Genomic DNA, 17,060 nt, shown 5'->3' with positions numbered 1-17,060 from the left:
ACCATGTAATTTGCAAAAACAAAATTGGGGAAAAGGAAGGATAGATGGTTTGATTCCTTCTTCTACTGTATTTATACTCTTTTTCTTTTTATTGTTTATTGTTTGAGCTAAAACAAATTCTGGGTTGAATCAAAGATACAGTTTTCTCCTTTGGGGAGTCCACAGAGATCAGACACACATCCTAATATTTTCTTCTCCTTTTCTTTCTCTTCCAAGTTCTTACAAATCTTCTCAGGTTTATCTTCACATTCTCTGATTTAATTTACTATGGCATCTAATATGTGGCTCCTTGTCCTTTTGGATTTTAACATTCAACGATCAGCATTTGCATCCCTAGACTCTGGAAAGCTGCCAGTGATCCCAATGGTCACAGCCAATGTTCTTTCTGGGTCATTACCCCCAACTGTCATGGCGGCCGTATTGACACCACCTCCCCCCCATCCTTGAACCCAGGACTCCAGGCTCCCCTGGGTTCCCTCCGGACTCTCTTCCCCTCCCCACCCCTTCAGTTCTCCCTCCACAAGTTCTCTCTGAAGGAGGCTGTCCATCCCCAGGTCCAGTGCCTGTTTGCCAAGTCTAGAGAGAGCTCCAACCTCATCACTCCATTGAAAGGACACCTGCCTGTGCATTCCAACACCAAACCCACAGGCTCGGCTTCTCCAGCTTTCTACTCCTGGTGTCCAGATGCCCCAGGTCCTAGCCGTTCCCCAGATGTCCCCTAGGCATCCCCATGCCACTCCCTTTGCCGACAGAGGGCTTATCCTGACCTTTACCTGCTCATCCTTCAAGATCAAGCTCAGAGACAACCCTGGGCAGCCCTCTGGATTCCTGAGGTCCAGAGGTCCGGGCTCCCTCCCTGCGGTTCCCTCTGTACTTGGGCACCTGGAACAAGGTAGAGAAGTTGCATAGGTGTCCATCCAGGTCAAAAGGAGGGCCAGCAATCGCTGGTCATCCATCTCCTTGCCCTCTCCTCCCCCTACCCCCCCACTCACAAGTCTAAGCCCCCACCCAGGTTCAATCCCGCCTGCATTGTGCATGCTGCACCTGACCAGCCACACGGCACCCGACCCTGCCGAGCCGGACTGCCCAGGGGCCCAGCTCCATGCCTGTAGTGTATTCTTTCTCTCACTTTCTGAAACGACTACTTAATGCTTCTTCTCTATCCCTCAGTGTCCTACAACCCTTTCCCTGATGCCCTTGCCTCTAATTCATTGAAAACTAGAAGCAATTGAGAGACAAACGTCCTCGCCCCGACCACACCTTCCAACTCTGTTGCCTCAGAACCGTGCCCCCTGCTCCTCTCAGAGACCAGGCCCTGCCCTTTGCTCTGTTCCTGTCCCCTCCCACCTTCCTCTGGCCTTGGCCTGGCGACAGCTGTCTTCTTCCTCTCTGCCATGGGCACCTGCTCTCCTGCAGATCATTTCCTTGGGCTTACAAACATTCTGACTACCATCCGCCGCTGTAAAGAAGCCTCCTGGCTCTTCCTTCCTCTCCAAGTCCAGCCCCACCGCGTCCCACCGTCCCACACCCAAGTTCCCTCTCCTGGCTCACCTCGGCCTCCTGCGAGCCTCAGTCCTTCCTCCTCCGCGAAGCTTGTCTCGCCAACATAACGGTGATCTCCACGCTGTCACATCCGCGCCCTCCTCCTGCTCTACGTCTCAGCCCCCTTCAGCCGGGCTGGCCCCTTTCTCCTTCTAGAAACACCTTCCGTGTGGGCTCCCATGACACCTGCTCTCCAGGTGCCCACACGTCTAAAAAGGAAAATCAAGGCCCAGCGTTGCCCTGCCCAGAACCCTCCTGGGGTTCTGCTGTACTTCCAGTCGACTCCCACTCTGACCCCAGCCCAAAACCTGCTGGGCCTGGCCCCTGGCACCCGCCACCCCACCCTGTCGTCCTCTACAGCTGGCTGCAGTGACCTTCTTCCTGTTCCCACCCGAATACCTGGAGCAGCTCCTGCCTCGTCCCAGAGGCCCGTTTCCACTTGTCCCACCCAATTTCACCTTCATCTCAGCTGGACACCTTCTTACCTGTTTATTTTTATTATCTGTGTCTTAGAATAAAAGCTCCCTGGAAGCGTGGAGCATACCATCCTCGCTCCCCTGGCCTCCTGGCACCTGGAGTAGTGTCTGTCGGGGACAGAGAGGGTGTGCGGCTGAAGCTGGTTGGAGGGTGGAATGAAGGTGTCTGTTGACTTGCTCCAACGGTACCAGAAGCTCGCGGAGGGTGGGTGCCCTGCTTGAGGTTCCGCTGTTTCTTGCAAGATGCTGGGGACCTCCTTATAAATAGGCCTCCTTGGACTTATTTCTTCATCAAGGGAAAGCCAACAGGCTCCGGGGTCTACTTCATAACCTGCATTTCTCTGAGAATAAACACAATGAGGGGGATGTCATGAGACCAAGGACCAAGTGGGGAGGAGGGCTAAGGGCTGGCCAGCCCTCGTCAGCTGGAATGGGGGTAAGGGAGCCCCACCCCCTCCGGATTCTCAACAACCTGGCCCTGGTGCTACATCACCTTCTGGTGTGTGTGTTACAGGGTGCAACCTACACCTTGATGATGGTGGATCCCGATGCTCCCAGCAGGTCAGAGCCCACCAAGAGATACTGGAGACATTGGCTGGTGACAGATATCAAGGTAAGCAGGCCAAGAGGCACTTTGGGACCTGTTTGGAAGACCATCATTCTGTGCAGACTCTCCTTTAGAGGGGGACGAGGTCAAGCGAGGATGGTCATGTCAGATGGCCCTGAACACTCAGCTGTCAGCTTCTCCCAAGTTCACAGTGATTTAAAAAGAAGTCCAAGGACCAGCAAGGGCTGCACCAGGACACTGAGTTCTCAGCACAGAGCAGGAGAAAGCCCCGATATCTAGAGTTTGTTGATTTTTGTGGCCTAGGTAGTCCCACCACGGGCAATTTCAAGTCACCAGTGATTTAAGAACCAACTCACAAAACGTCTGAGAAACACGATGGTTGGCGCCAGCACATCAGTGGATCTGGGGGCCCTGGTGCGATTCCTGAAATCCAGCTGGCAGTCCTGGCAGTGGGGGGTGTGCGGGGGTCCTCCTGCTGGGCAAGGGGCGTGGAGAAGCGGGGTGACTGCCCTTTCTTGTGCAGAAACAAACAACACCTTCTTCGTCATCCCATCTGACGGTGAAGGAGCCTGGCTCGCCCTTTCCAGGGCAGGTCTCAGGGACACAGATTTGGTGGGCTTTTGAGGGGCTTCTGGGGAGGGGGAGGCTCCATTGCCAAGCAAGTCTTTGATACTCTGGGTTAAATGGAATGAACCCCATTCCTCACCCGATGGCCTTCTAGAATTTCTATTGTCCTCATATACACAACAGTCATCCCTTGGTGCCCTCGGGGGTTGGGGTACCAGGACCCCCCCACCATAGGTACCCAAATCGACAGGTGCTCAAGTCCTGTATATAAAATGGTGTAGGATTTGCATCGAGCCTATGCAATCCTCCAATAGACTTTAAATAATTTCTACATGATTTATAATACCTGATACAACATATATGCTATGTCAGTAGCTGTTATACTGTATTGTTTAAGGAATAATGACAAAAAAACAGTCGATGTGTTTGGATTCAATTACGTGTGTGTGTGTGTGTGTATGCAGATAGTGATCAATATAGATAGATACATTTTCAATTCTCAGTTGGTTGAATCTGAGGAAAAGGAACCCACGGGTACAGAGGACCAGCTGTATATCATATGCATTTATTTCTCAACCTCATGAAATCACAAAATCTTTTGTTCACAAGCGCCTGGCCATGTCATGTGGGGCATGCCACACTAGCCTATGGTGTTCACAAATCTACGCCTGGGAATCCTGCGGATGGCTTTTGAGAAGAGTATGTGATGTCCTCAAACCCTGTAAGGTCGTGGGAGCCCAGGGCTAGGAAGCCTAAGTTTGGATCCAGTTTGGTCTCGGCTGACTACCCGCTCTGTGACCTTGGGAGCCCGTCTGGCGTCCTGGCTTTGTCTGTGATGCAGGAGTCATGGTATTGATTTCACGGGGTCATTGTGATGATGGCTGAGATGGCCCCTGAGAGCACACTGGAAAATGCAGAGAAACCCACAGACCACAAGGGCTTGTGTTTTCCTGCCGCAGCTAAGGACAGAGGAAGGGGCATCCGTATAACTAAGTATTGGGGGCAGACTGACTGCTGCCCAAAGGGCTCCCTCAAGGACTCCCCAGTAGCAGCTTCTTGGGCAGGGACCAGCTGCCTCCCAACGCCCTTCCCTGGCCAGGTGTTCCTCTCTGGAAACACTGCAGGGGGGCAGCTGGGGTAGGGCCGTGCCACGGGGATGGTGGGGAGCAGAGGACTCAAAAAGGCAAGCTCTCCCCGTCTAGAGCACTGCTGTTTTCTGGATGCTGGTGACGATGGCAAAGGGTGGTGGCTCGAGAGCAGCACACGTTCCAAAGGTCAAGTTCACTGCCTGCACACTCAGGCGCACGGGGCTTCCTGCAAGAGGGTTCCACTCCATGATTCTGAGGCTAGAGTGCGCACGCAGCCTCGGACGGCATGGTTTCAGAGCCGAGGGGCCTTGGGAGCATGTCACGGCCTCTCTTCAAAGCCCTAAGCCCCCCTCCCACCCTGCACTCCCCTCACCCCAGTCCTCACTCGGGACACGTTTCTCACAGGAGCCTGTGCCACCGATGTGCTTAGCCCCAGCAGCTCAGTTTAGAGGCAAAGCAGGTGGCAGGTGACAGGTGGCAGCTGTCAGGCAAGACTGCTAAGCCGCAGAGCTTAACCAGGGCCACCTGCCCGGGTGCAGCCCTCGACTTCCCGATGGGCCAGCTGGAGGAGGCTCTGGTTTCAGTCACATTTTCACCCACTTTCCCTCGTCTGGGTGCCCAGCAGGAAGCAGCAGTCCTCCCGGCTGTGTCCACTTGACCCTGCCCCCCTGCCCCCGAATTCCGCCAGCCACAAAGACGTTATAAGCCAAACCCGCTGAGGTCCCGGGTCCTGGACCTTGGCCACAGGAAGCCAGGGCTCTGATCAAATCTGGGAGCACTTCCTCTGCGCTGGTGCTCTCCACGGCCCAGTGGGTCTCAATAGCATGCACTCAGTGTGCCGGCAGCTGGTAACCTGCGGCTTCCCGGGCCCTTCGCTGCCAACACGGCCTCCAGGGTGAACCGGCAGTGTGGAGGAAGGCGAGGCGTGGGTGCTGGGAGGCTGTGGCTGTGGGCAACAGTGCCTGCGGTGGACCCATCCTCCAGTGAAAAGCACGTTGAAACTTGCCAGGGTCTCCACCACTTTGTAAAGTAGCATTGCCCACCTCATGGATGGGGAAGCAAAGGCTGGAGGGCCGGATGATGCAGGCTTTCAACGGGGGGGCTGCAGAGGTGGGTCTTGGGTGCATGCCCCAGACTCCACACCGCGCATGCCCGACGTGCAGGGTGGGGTTGCAACACATCTCTGCCAGCTTCCCTCCATAAGTTGGGAAAATCATCTCTGCAGCCCCCCGAGATCCCTCCCAGGGCTCTCTGACTGACTGCTTGGTAGGTAGAAGCTACCCAGAGAGTGCCCCCAGGGTAAATAAAGCACACCTCGTCAGTGTTTTGAACCCCGGGGGAACTACACCCCACCCACCATCATTCCCCAAAGTGTCTCATCAGGAAAGCATGTGGTGACCTCCCTGCAGAGCGACAACAGCCCTGAGAGTCCCCAGGCCACAGAGGCAGACTTGGTGGAATCTGGGCTGGCCTTGAGATTGGGGGATGGAGTCTAATTAGATGGTGGACCAGACCATGCCCAAAACATCTGTAGCCCCCCAGCTCACCCCAAAGAGAAGCTGGCAGGGTATAGACTAGAGTTAGGATAACTTCTATTCCTACAGGCAACTTAGATGAAAACCAGGAGTTAGAGAGATGCCCAGCAGTAGGGACCAGGCATTCGCATGGTAACTTTTGTTCACTAGTTCAACAAATAAATACATTGAACAGTATTCAAGGTAGCGTAGTGGTTAAGAGCAATGACTCTCAAGCCAAACTTCTGTGGTTCAAATCCCAAATCCACCATTATTAGCTTTGTGATCTTAGATTAGTTGCTCGACTTCTCTGTTTCACTATACTCCCTTGTAAAATGGAGACAGTAATAGTCTCTACTTCACACTGTCGGTGTGAAGCTTAACCGAGTTATTTTAGAGAAAGTGCTTAGGACAATACCCAGAACACATAGCCAGCCCTATACAATTTTTATTATCATTGCTCTAAGTCAAATACCTCTAGAGGTCTGGGTCATAAACACAAAATAGAAGAAGGCATTGTTCCTGCACAGTGGTAGTAATATGAGAACCCAGGGGCAGACATGGGGTGGAACTTCCTATATCTGTGGGTTCCCATTGGCTCAGGAACAGGACTAGAAGGCAGTACCCAAACCTAGCCAGACCAGGGACTGATGTCTACCGCCTGGTGTCCTTCCTGGCCTCTCTTGGAAACTGTCCCACAGAGTAGAAGAGCCTTGGACAGATAAGGTCTCCGTGCCGCTACCCCAGCCCTGTGTCCCCTGCCTTCCCTCAAAGCTGCTTTTCAGTCCTGATCGACTCTGATTAATAATCCTCATGCCGAAGCTTCATTAAGATATCAATTAATTTGCATCCGTTCATTTCAGGAGAAACACGGACTGGTTCCCCTTCTGTTTGTGTCTGAGATGAGTGCTCAGGGCTTTCCATGTAGAGACTGTCATTAGACTCTTTATTGTTAATGGGAATATCGAGCACAAGAAGATGGTGCATTAATACTTTCCACAAAGAATGTCATGATTGGTGACAAAGAACACGAGGAACAATTAAGGAGTACCTTTTTTTTTTTTCTTCCAAAAAAGAAAATCTTCCTAGAAACCGTCAATGATTCTAAAATTTGCCCTGAATATCTTTTTTGTTTTAAGAAAGAAAAGGAGCCGGCAAGTTCCTGTTTCTCTTTCATTCAGTGCCCTCAACCTTTGGCAGCTGTAAATGCAACCAATTCTGGGGCGAATTGAAAGGACCTCTAAGGGGTCATTATTCTGTCTACTTTTCTATAGGGTTGAATTTTTCCATAATTGGAGTTGGATTTTTTTTTCAAGGACCTCTAAGTGCGTTTGGTGAATAAGATAAAGGTGGGGGGGACCCAATAAACAGGGCGATGATGATAGCTCCCTGCTTTCTTGAAATGTGGTCAGTGTGTGCCAGCATCCTTGTGTGTGAGTGACAGGTCCCACTCCTGAGTGATTTCAGTCAAGTCGCTTGACTTCTCTGAGACTGTGGCTTCTGCTCTGGAAAACGGACACAAATCCTTACTCCCCAGGGCACAGATGAGCAAAGGAAATTACATAAGCGAAGGAAGGCTTCCTCAAGAGGTACGTTAGCCTGATTCTTAATCAATCCAGCAGCGAATCCTGTAGAAATCTAGATATGTATAAATAATTATGGAATGTAATTTTTTTATATATACTCAGAACCCCACTAATGATCGCAAACAGAATAAATGATGTTTACAGGACCACAAGTGAGCCAAAGAGCCCCGGCTTTTCAGGGTTGTGGCCCTGCCTGGGGAGGGTTCACTTTACGTAACTGGAAAGCCCAGTTATGTCCCTGAGAGCATGCATGTTTAGATCCAGGGCCATTGAGAGTGTTGCCTGTTGGGGTCAGAAACCAGGTTTGCCCCCCCCCCCGCCCCGGGGTGGGAGGAGCCGGAGCCTGGACTTCAGGGTCTGCCTCTTTCTTCTGGCCGGGAGTCTCTAAGCCTCCGTTTCTTCACCACTGCGAGGGGTGTGATATCTATTTTCAGGTGTTCAGGCTCCGGACACATAATGGTAGGGACTCTCTCCCCCGACACCCCAACCTTGAGATCTGACCACAGCAGATAGCTAGCTACTGAAGAGTTAGCCAAGTCCCTTAGAACACTGCACTCAGGTTTTGCAAAGTTGAACTTCCAGACAGGGCCCTTTTGTTTTTCAAGTCTGGAAGGATCGGGGCCCAGCCTGGAGGGCCCGGCTTGAGCTAGGCCAACTGGGTGGAGGTGGCCAGTCCATCTTGTCCTTCAGCCTCTGGGGACCACCCTGTGACTTGCTGGATCAGGCCCCCTGGGGTCGTCCCTGACAACAGCCATGACCGGGGGCTGGGTGGCAGGGGACGGTCAGGCCTCAGCTGGCCTGTCACAGCGGGGGCTGTGGCCCCTTCTTCTTTTATTTGGAACACAAGCCAGCAGCACCCCTCAGCATCTCCTTATCACCACCGTCCCCAGCCGCTGTCATTGTCCTACCCCAGGGATGCCTTCGCTTCCATTCAAAATGATTTAAATAAAATGTTGCTACAAAGTGGAATGTTATCTTTTGATGAATGTTTTTAAAGCCCTTTAGGTTTTCATGGTAATTTGTGGTGTAAAATTATTTGGAGATAAGAGCCAAATTAGCTCTCCTAGGCTGAGGTCGCCGTGTCCTGTTATCCATGTGAGCAGTGTTTAAATATAATCAGTCCTTAGACTAATGCAGCATAATTGTTCATTTGAAATAGCTTTTTTTTTTTTTACTCCATTCAATGAGTCATTAAAATATTCAAGGGATAATGCAGTGAATTGGAAATGAATTTATCATATTATCCCATACATACTGTAGCGCTTCAGGTAACTAAGGAGAAAGGCGGGGAGGGGGAGAGGATGTGGATGTCCCGCCCCCGGGGAGGGAAGGAGCTCCCATGGACGGCGGTGAACAGGGCTTTTAGTGGGTCTGTGGCCAGGCAGAGAGGCCGACGGGAGGGAGAGGAAGACAGAATGCTGCTCTTCAAGGAGCTCTCTCTCTCTCTCTCTCTCTCTCTCTCTGCACTCTGAGAATCTGTGCTCCACCACAGCTCCGCTGTTAACTTATTTTTATCAAATATGTGTTTATATCAGAAAGTCGTTATGGAAACCAATTCTGCCATCCAGGAGAATTCCTGGATCAGGCAGAAAATTCTCGCAACGCCCCCCGCCACACACACACACACACACACACACACACAGCATTGCACAGCCTTGCTCACCCAACTCTGCACTCGCTCTGACCTGATGGCAGGGGTGGTGGGCACCCTGGCTCCCCTCCAGGGGCAGAGCTGTGAGATGGATGCGCCTGAGGCCAGCAGACCCCCATCCACCCCATCCTACAAGGAGGAGCCAGGGCTTGCTGCTGGCCCCTGGGAGTCATCACCCACCCTCTGGCAGAGGCTCTCAGGAAAGGACAGGGCTGAGGGTGGGAGGAAAGGCCACGGCAGAATCTTTGAAGCACAGTGATCCTCCCTTCGTCTCAGGAAAGTTCTGTCCCTGTGCATGGTTGGTGCCGTGCCCTGGGCACACTATTTGAAGAGGGCTGGGGACCAACCCGAGGACAGTAGACAGAACTGTGAGGTTCTTTAGAAACCACATCAGGTCAGCAACCACCAAAGAGGAGGAGGGCCAGCCTCAGGAAGCCAGAGGACTAGCGGTGGAGACCTCACTGAGAAGCAGGAAGGTCCTGCTGCCCCCACGGGGCAGCATAAGGACCCATAGGTAAAATGTGACAGGCTGCAATCTGACTCCTTATCAGGAAGAACTTTCTTAAGAATTGAACTGCCTGATGACGAGCACATACCCTGCAGAGCAAGTCCCTCTTCACTGAAAGTAATCATCTGTGGGGGGCCTAGGAAATGTGTTCCCCAGGTGGAGGCTGGTGCAGAGGACCAGTCAGATGTGCCCCTTGGCACCTCCAAACAATGTCTTTTTTTTTTTTTTGAGAGAGAGAGAGAGAGAGAATTTTTAATTTTTTTTTTCAGTTTTCGGTGGACACAACATTTTTATTTTATTTTTATGTGGTGCTGAGGATCGAACCCAGCGCCCCACGCATGCCAGGCGAGTGTGCTACTGCTTGAGCCACATCCCCAGCCCCCAAACAATGTCTTTAATGTGTATTTCCCCTCCTGACCAGAGATATCTTAGAGCTTATATCCATAAAACTAACATATAAACACCATCAACAACTCAAGAAGGAAGAATAAGGAGAGAGGGAAGAAGAAAGGTAGTAAGAAAAACCATTTACACACTTGGCAGATGGTACCAGGCATTGCCTTTTATATTAATATCTCATTTAATTCTCACAAAAGGAATTAAATAGAAGAGGAAGGCAGAAAAAATAAGTAAACTGAGGCGTGGAGTGGTAAGCAACATGCCTAAGATGTCAGAGCTAGCAAGTGACTGAGGTTTGAGCTCAAAGCCTAACCACATACTCACAATGCCATGGTGCTTTTATTAGCACTTTTTGTTGCTATAACAAAATACCTGAGGCTGGGTCCTTTACCAAGGAAGGAGATTTCTTTAGCTCGCAGCACTAGAGATTGAAAGTCTTTCAATTGGAGATTGAAAGTCCATCTGGTGAGGACCTCATGGAGGATGGCATCACAGTGGTAGGAGCCCATGTTGAAGAAATCAAATGTTAAGACGGGAAGCCAGAAAATTTGAGGGACCAGGCTTGCTCTTTTTTATAACAACTCAGTCTTGAAGGAACTAACTGGGGTCTCAAGAGAACTACACTGATCACTTCTGCAGGCCTTACCACCTTCCACTGGGGCCCACACCTTAAAGGTGCCACCACCTCAACACTCCCATACAGGAACCAAATCATTCCTTGGGGGACACTGTACATCCAAATCATAGCAATACTTCTGCAGAGTTTAGGTGGGTTCCACACCCACTACCTAGGCACAGCCTTCGTAAGAGCTTGCTTTGGGGTCTGTTGTTTTGGAGTCTCTTTTCCCTCTTGGGCTGGTGGGAGTAGTGTGGGTTGAGGTCAGTGTCCTCTCTGTGCTTGGCACCTCAGCTGAGGCACCGCCATGACCCTGGCGTTCAAATGCAGCCTGGCCTCAAAGATCAGTTCTCCAATATACCATGAGCAAACGATTACCTCCCCAAGTCTGTGGCCTCATCTGGATAAGAGAAACCACTGCCAACCCCACAGGAAGGTTGAGGACTGGGTGAAGAAATCGGTTACACACCCAGCACACAGCAGTTTCTAAGTATACGCTGCCTCTCTAGTATCTCCGTCTCTGTCACCCTAAGTCCTCCACAGGGAGTTTAAAATGCTAAGCCCTTGATAGTAAGGAGCATAGGTCACTCCCAAGAGGTAGGACAGGGCCTGACCAGGAGAATGGTCACCACTTAAAAGACCTGGAGGGAGAACATCCACCCACAGGATCAGACTTCACAGAAAGATGGTAAGAACAATTGCTTGGTTGTGCTCAGCACTGACTGTGGCTCTTCAAAATAAATTAAATGAAATTAAAATATTTATTTGATGAGTACATGTTAGAAATCTTAAATGCAGTTCTTCTGATGCCCACTTGGAAAGACAAGGCCAATATACAGGAAATACCTCAAGTGATGCTCTGTGGTATGGCACCAACTCCAACTGGCCCCTCGTACTCACAGAGCTCTGAGGCTTAGGAGCATAGCAACCCTCGAAGGAGGCGACCTCTCCTCCTCCAAGGCTCAACTCAGATGTCACCTCCAGCCAAAGTCTTGCCCTCACACCAGAGACCAAGTCAGTCCTGCTCATGCTTCTTCCACACTTAGTCAAACCACAACTAGTGCCCTCATCACTGGGGTTTGTTATTATTGGACATTCTTTTCCTTCTTAGACCACGAGTTTCTGGAGAGCAGAAGTGTGTCTTATTCTTCATATATCCTTAGCACTTAGCATGGTGCCCAGAACATAAAAGATTGTCAGTAAATGTCCAATGAATGACGGAAGACATGGGTGGACAGATGGGTGGATGGATGTTGGGTAGGTGGGTGGATATATAGATGGATGGATGGATGGATGGATGGATGGGTGGATGGATAGATGAATATTGAATAGGTGGTTGAATGGATGGATGGATGGATGGATGGATAGATAAATGTTGGGTATGTGGATAGACAGATAGATGGAAGTGGTATCACTCTGTGATGACTTACTTCATGGTGGAGATAGAAACTGAGCTGGGACTTGAATTGTGAGCAAGCCAGAGAAGGTCAAAAGATAAGGAAGGGAGCACCATAACAAAAAGCTCAATGTTTGATGGGGCAGAGAAAAGAATCGTAAATACAGAATAAAAGCCAAGATGACTGAGTTAGTTGAGGCCCTTGTCACTTGTCTCTGGGTTTTCACTATGTCAAAGTCTTCACTGGTCCCCCTCCGGGAATCTCACCCCTACAAAAGTGTCCGTCTTCCCTTCATGGGATAATCTTTCTAAACTCTAGATGGGATCACATCACTTTCCTGTTTGAATCCTCAAAGTGACTCCCCAGTCTCCAAGGATAGAATCTCCCCAGCATGTTGTTCAAGTCCTTTGAGGCTCTGTCCCTGCCTGTTCACCTCCCAGACTTGATGATCTCCTAACTGAGGTTCCTCAGACCTTCTCTGTTATCTCAGGTCTCTGTGGGCCATTACTTGCTTTGTCCCCTCTCCCTAAAATCCCTGCAACAATCTGCAAACACCTGGTTGCTTTAAAGGGGTCCAGATCTCTAGATGAATTACACCTTTCAAGGTCCAGAAAGAGATTAGGTTCAGATCACAAAATCATTTCCACAAATAGGAGAGGCAAATGTAGATTCCTGAATTGAGACTGGTGAGTGTAATATCAATCCTCATCAGAATGAAGACATGGTTACTATGCAGTGGCTCTGAGACGACAGAAAACAGTACACATTAGGAGTCTGCCTAGGCTCACAAAGCAAGTCCCTCCTGACCACGTGGATTTCTTTGTTGGTACATGCTCTTTCCTTTGGGCCCAGAAAGAGCTGTAAGCAAGCCCAGCCCAGCCTGACTGAAAAAAGCATGAAACTTGTCAATCATGGGAACCTGTAGGCAATGAGGTGGGTTTGTGGCTTGCTAATGAACCAGTCCTGAAGAGTACTGATGAATGATTGAGTCTCAGTCTTAAAGCTGGTCACTGCTAACATGCCATGAGATTCTGGTATGAGCCTCATACCAGAATGTTTTATAAATAGGATGCCCACCAAATTCATAGGTCACATGAAATTTCAAGGAGTACTAAATATGAAGGATCACACAAAATAGTTCATTTGGTTAATCAGAAGAATAGGCCTGCATGGCAAAAATTAAATTTAATAAGGATTAATCTAAAGTTCTATATTTAGGTTCCAAATCAATCGCATGCATACAGAATGGGGAAAATCTGGCATGTCAGAGGTTCATGAAAGGAAGAGATCAAGAAGAATTTTTTTTTGTTAATTCTTAAGCTAATTTAAATCCAAATTTTAAGCTAATAATAGAATGTCAAACCATTATGCAGAAGTTAAGACAGTTAATATAATCTTGGGCCACATCAGTAGAAGTAGAAGAATCATCGCTCTCCTTTCTGTGTATGGACCAGACCACCCCTGTTCACTTGTTCATTCATTCATTCATTCATTTATTCATTCAACAAGTGCTCAGCATATCCTAGGTGGTAGGTTCATTCAGTCACTGCACACCAAGAGTGTATGCCATCAGATCCCTTCCATTAAGGAGTTCCCTGTCTGGGAAGGGAGCAGGGAACAAGAACCAGTGACTATACTGGACAGTGTTGGGATAAAGTTAAGTCCTGAGACCCAAAAGAGATGAGAAGAAGGGCAAGGGGAAGGGTCCCGAGAGAGACAGACACCTGTGAGCAAAGTAGTAATTCACTGGGCAACCAAGTAAGGAGGGGGGACCAGGCAGCGGGAACACCAGGAAGGGGCTGGTGTGTTCTGGACAGAAGGTGGCCGGTGTGGCTAGAGCCAAGTGGCCAAGGGGGAGCATACAGGAGATGAGGTCAGGAGATAATGAGGGAAGTCACTAGGCTCTAACCCTGGCTGCCTCTTGAGTCACCCAAAAGCTGCACCCAGACCCATTAAGCCCAAGTCTCCAGGCACCCCCTCGTTACCCTCTCCAGGTAGGTGACTGTGCCTTGGGGGAGGGGGAGGGAGAAGTGGGGTATTGCTATTGAACGGGTCTGAAGTTTCAATGATGAGGGATGATAAAGTTCTGGAGACCTCTTGTACCACATTGTGCCTGTGGTCAACAATACCGTATTATACACTCAAACACTTGGGAGGGCAGAGCTCATGTCAAGTGTCCTCACCATGATAAAAAGGAAGGTGAGAAAAATAGGTGCCTCTCAGCTGAGAGCCACCGATGCAGGGTCTTCATCCAGCCTGGGCAAAGAGATTCAGCCACAGCCTGCTGGAGCACTTTAGCCAGAGGTTCAAAACCACGGTGCTTTTAAAAGATCCCTCTGACTGCTGTGCGGGCGGCAGCACTCAACCATCAGAGGCCACTATTGCTCTTTGGAGGGGGGGGGGGTGACTATGGCCTGCACCAAAGCAAGAGCAGAGGACGTGGAGGGGACAGCTTCAGGACCTGTCATGAGGTTAGGGGCCCACCAGACCTGCTGATGTTGGACACAGAGGGCCAAGGCTGGCCAGACAGTGGCTCCTAGAGCTGGGGGCCATTTCCTGAGATGGGGACACTGGAGTGCAGGTAGGGTGGGGGGCAAGGCGTTGGAAACCCATCAATGCTCAGATGCTTTTTGGAGCTCCAAGGGGAGGTTTCAAGTAGGAGATTAGGATCTGGAACTCCCAGGAGAGGCTGAGGAGCCTGGCTTTGCCATGTGTCTGTGGTACTCACAGTCAAGGGGCTGCTGCCTTTGGGGAGGGAGTTGTCTCTGGAGATGTCCAAGGAGAACCCGTCTGCCAGGGTTGGGCAAGAGTCTGGGCTCCATCATCTCTCTGACACCGGCATTCCTGGAGCACAGCATCATCCTAAAAGGAGCCTCATGGGAGAGACAGCGAGGCCAGGGCTGTGTAAGACTTGGGAGGCCGCGAGGTATCGGCTCTGTCTAGCAGGGGACTGGGTGGTACTTCAGAAAGAGTTTAGCATCAGGATTCAGAAGACCTGCCTGCTAGGCCACTTGCAGGCTGCGTGACACGGCGCCAGTCTCTGCTCCTGCTAATTGAGACAGTTAGGTAGACGGTGGTGATAGCACCGAGCTCTGACAGTTTACGGTTCCATACCTGATCCTCTACTCAGCAGCCCTCAACCTTCCTCTCTGCCAAAGTGTTGCTCATAAGCACAACCTGCTCCCTGGGCCCCGGAATACATAACACAAGCTCTAAGTTCCACGCAGTTCCCTGCGCGCTTGCTCTCCCTGTCAACGAGACGTTTCCAAACGCCAGCAAGAGCCGTGTGGTTAGACATGGAAGCTGCTCTCATTTATTTTAAAGGTAAATCACTCGCTGGAGCTTTATCACCAGCCACATCTGCCCGGGAACCTCCTTTCTCATGATTTGCAACCTGCAGTTGAGACTAGTGTCAGGTCAGTGTTCGCGAACCTCAACTACATACCACAGAGGATCAGAGGGAGCCACTGAGTGGGGCGAGGCCTGCAAAGCTCTTGTTTTAAGAGAAAGAGTGAGGGCTGGGGTGGTGGCTCAGTGGTAGAGCACTTGTCTTGCACGTATGAGGCACTGGGTTCAATTCTCAGCACCACATAGAAATAAATAAAATAAAGGTATTGTTTTCATATACAACTAAAAAAAGTGTTTTAAAAAAGACAAAGAGTGAGCCAGCAGCCTCCTACATACACGGGCAAGGACAGCAATAGGAGGCATGGGAGGGGTGGCTGCAGGAATCCAGGTGGCCAGGATGAGAAGGTGGTATGGGGCTGCAGGATTGGGGAGGCCCAGGGATATTCGGGGACTCTCCTGCCAGCCTCCATCCAGGAAGACCAAGGTGGAGCGGTGGAGAGATCAGAGGCTACAGGTCAAATAGCCAGAGGCCTGGAGTGCAGAAACATACCCTCCTGTGAAGAAACACACCCTCCTGCCCTGGGTTCTGTTGTTTCCCAGAGATGAGGGGAAAGCCTGGTCCAGAAGGCTCAAGAGGAGTCTGCAGACTCTGCTCATGTGTGGGGAGGGGGCTGGGGGAAGGACTTAACCCAGGTGGAAGGACAGACGCCCAGAGCTCCTGGGGCTGCTGGCCTGTCAAACCTTTGGCTAAGAATTAGCTTTTCCTTTCAAAGAGGGTGGAAGTCACTGTTTTCTTGTCTCAGTTGATGAACAGATTCTGGGTGGCAGGAGTCACCATAGAAACAGGTGCTATCTTAAGCAAATGAGCCTTATTAACCTTAAGAGTGGTGGAGTTTTCACAAGATTGCACATATAGGGTAGGAGGGAGAGCGGAGTTTGGTGGGGGGAGGGCCGAGGTGGCTGGGAGTCGAGTTGCTGTGGCTCTGGGTAGGGAGGTATATGTGCGTGCACATGTGTGCGCGCGTGTGTGTGCGCCGAGTATACGTGGATGCCCATCTACGTGTGCTTCTGCAAAACCAGGAGGTGAGCTCAGGTTCTGCCTTCTCCCTAAGAAGTATGCATTTCCCTCAAAGAAACCAGCCTCAAGATTGCAGGGGCCAAGAGCCACACTATGACCCCGAGCTTTCTCTCCCCACCACTGTTCCCAGTGCCTGCACGTGCCCTCCCATCTGCTGCACCCCAAGACCTGGGCAGCCAGTGAGCAGGGCCCCCTTTGTCCCAGGAGGAAGTATGTGCGGTGCCAGTGCAGGGGTGGAAACAGGGATCCTCGCCCCAGCAGGACCTGTGTCCGTATGGCTATTCCGTGACGCTGATCAGCTCTGTCCCTCCGTGAGCTCCAACCTGTGAAAGGCAAAAACAGCATGCAGTTCACAGGGCTGAGGCGAGGCTACGATGACATCATGTTTGTTGAAGTCAAGTCTGTCCCCAGACCCTCTTCCTGGGACCTGCCTTCTTTCTGGGGTGAGGAGCAGGGTGTGTGTGGGGGGGGTGCGCTCTTCTAGGCACAGGAGTGATCTTTCCCAAGATGATGTCATCTGTCAACAGGCTCCTGCTCAGTACCTGCCAGAGTTCAGTGCTCGGCTGAATCTGGGAAGGCGGAGAGGGAGGACAGGGCCAAGGGCCTACCCTGGGGCAGGGAGGGCTGAAGAGCTGGGGTTGGGTGGGGCTCCTAAGAAGGACAGGATTGGGATAAGCAGGGAGGAGAGTGACAAGAAAGAGGGCAACTACTCACTTCTTGAG

At 50.9% G+C, this 17,060-nt stretch overlaps 1 protein-coding gene across 2 annotated transcripts in view; it reads left to right on the top strand.

Moving 5' to 3' along the window:
* The window catches only part of Pebp4 (phosphatidylethanolamine binding protein 4), a 198,412-nt gene that overhangs the window by 106,483 nt on the left and 74,869 nt on the right, over window positions 1-17,060 (top strand). For both annotated transcript variants that reach the window (XM_071609250.1, XM_071609251.1), the window contains exon 4: window positions 2,533-2,631. In XM_071609250.1, coding sequence (XP_071465351.1) covers window positions 2,533-2,631 — 99 coding nt within the window. The remainder of the gene's footprint in view (window positions 1-2,532; window positions 2,632-17,060) is intronic.

Source organism: Marmota flaviventris, chromosome 3 (genome assembly GCF_047511675.1).
Source record: "Marmota flaviventris isolate mMarFla1 chromosome 3, mMarFla1.hap1, whole genome shotgun sequence".
Lineage (NCBI taxonomy): Eukaryota > Metazoa > Chordata > Mammalia > Rodentia > Sciuridae > Marmota > Marmota flaviventris.
The sequence above is the reverse complement of the archived record's forward strand: the minus strand, read 5'-3'. Positions and strand labels throughout refer to the sequence as shown.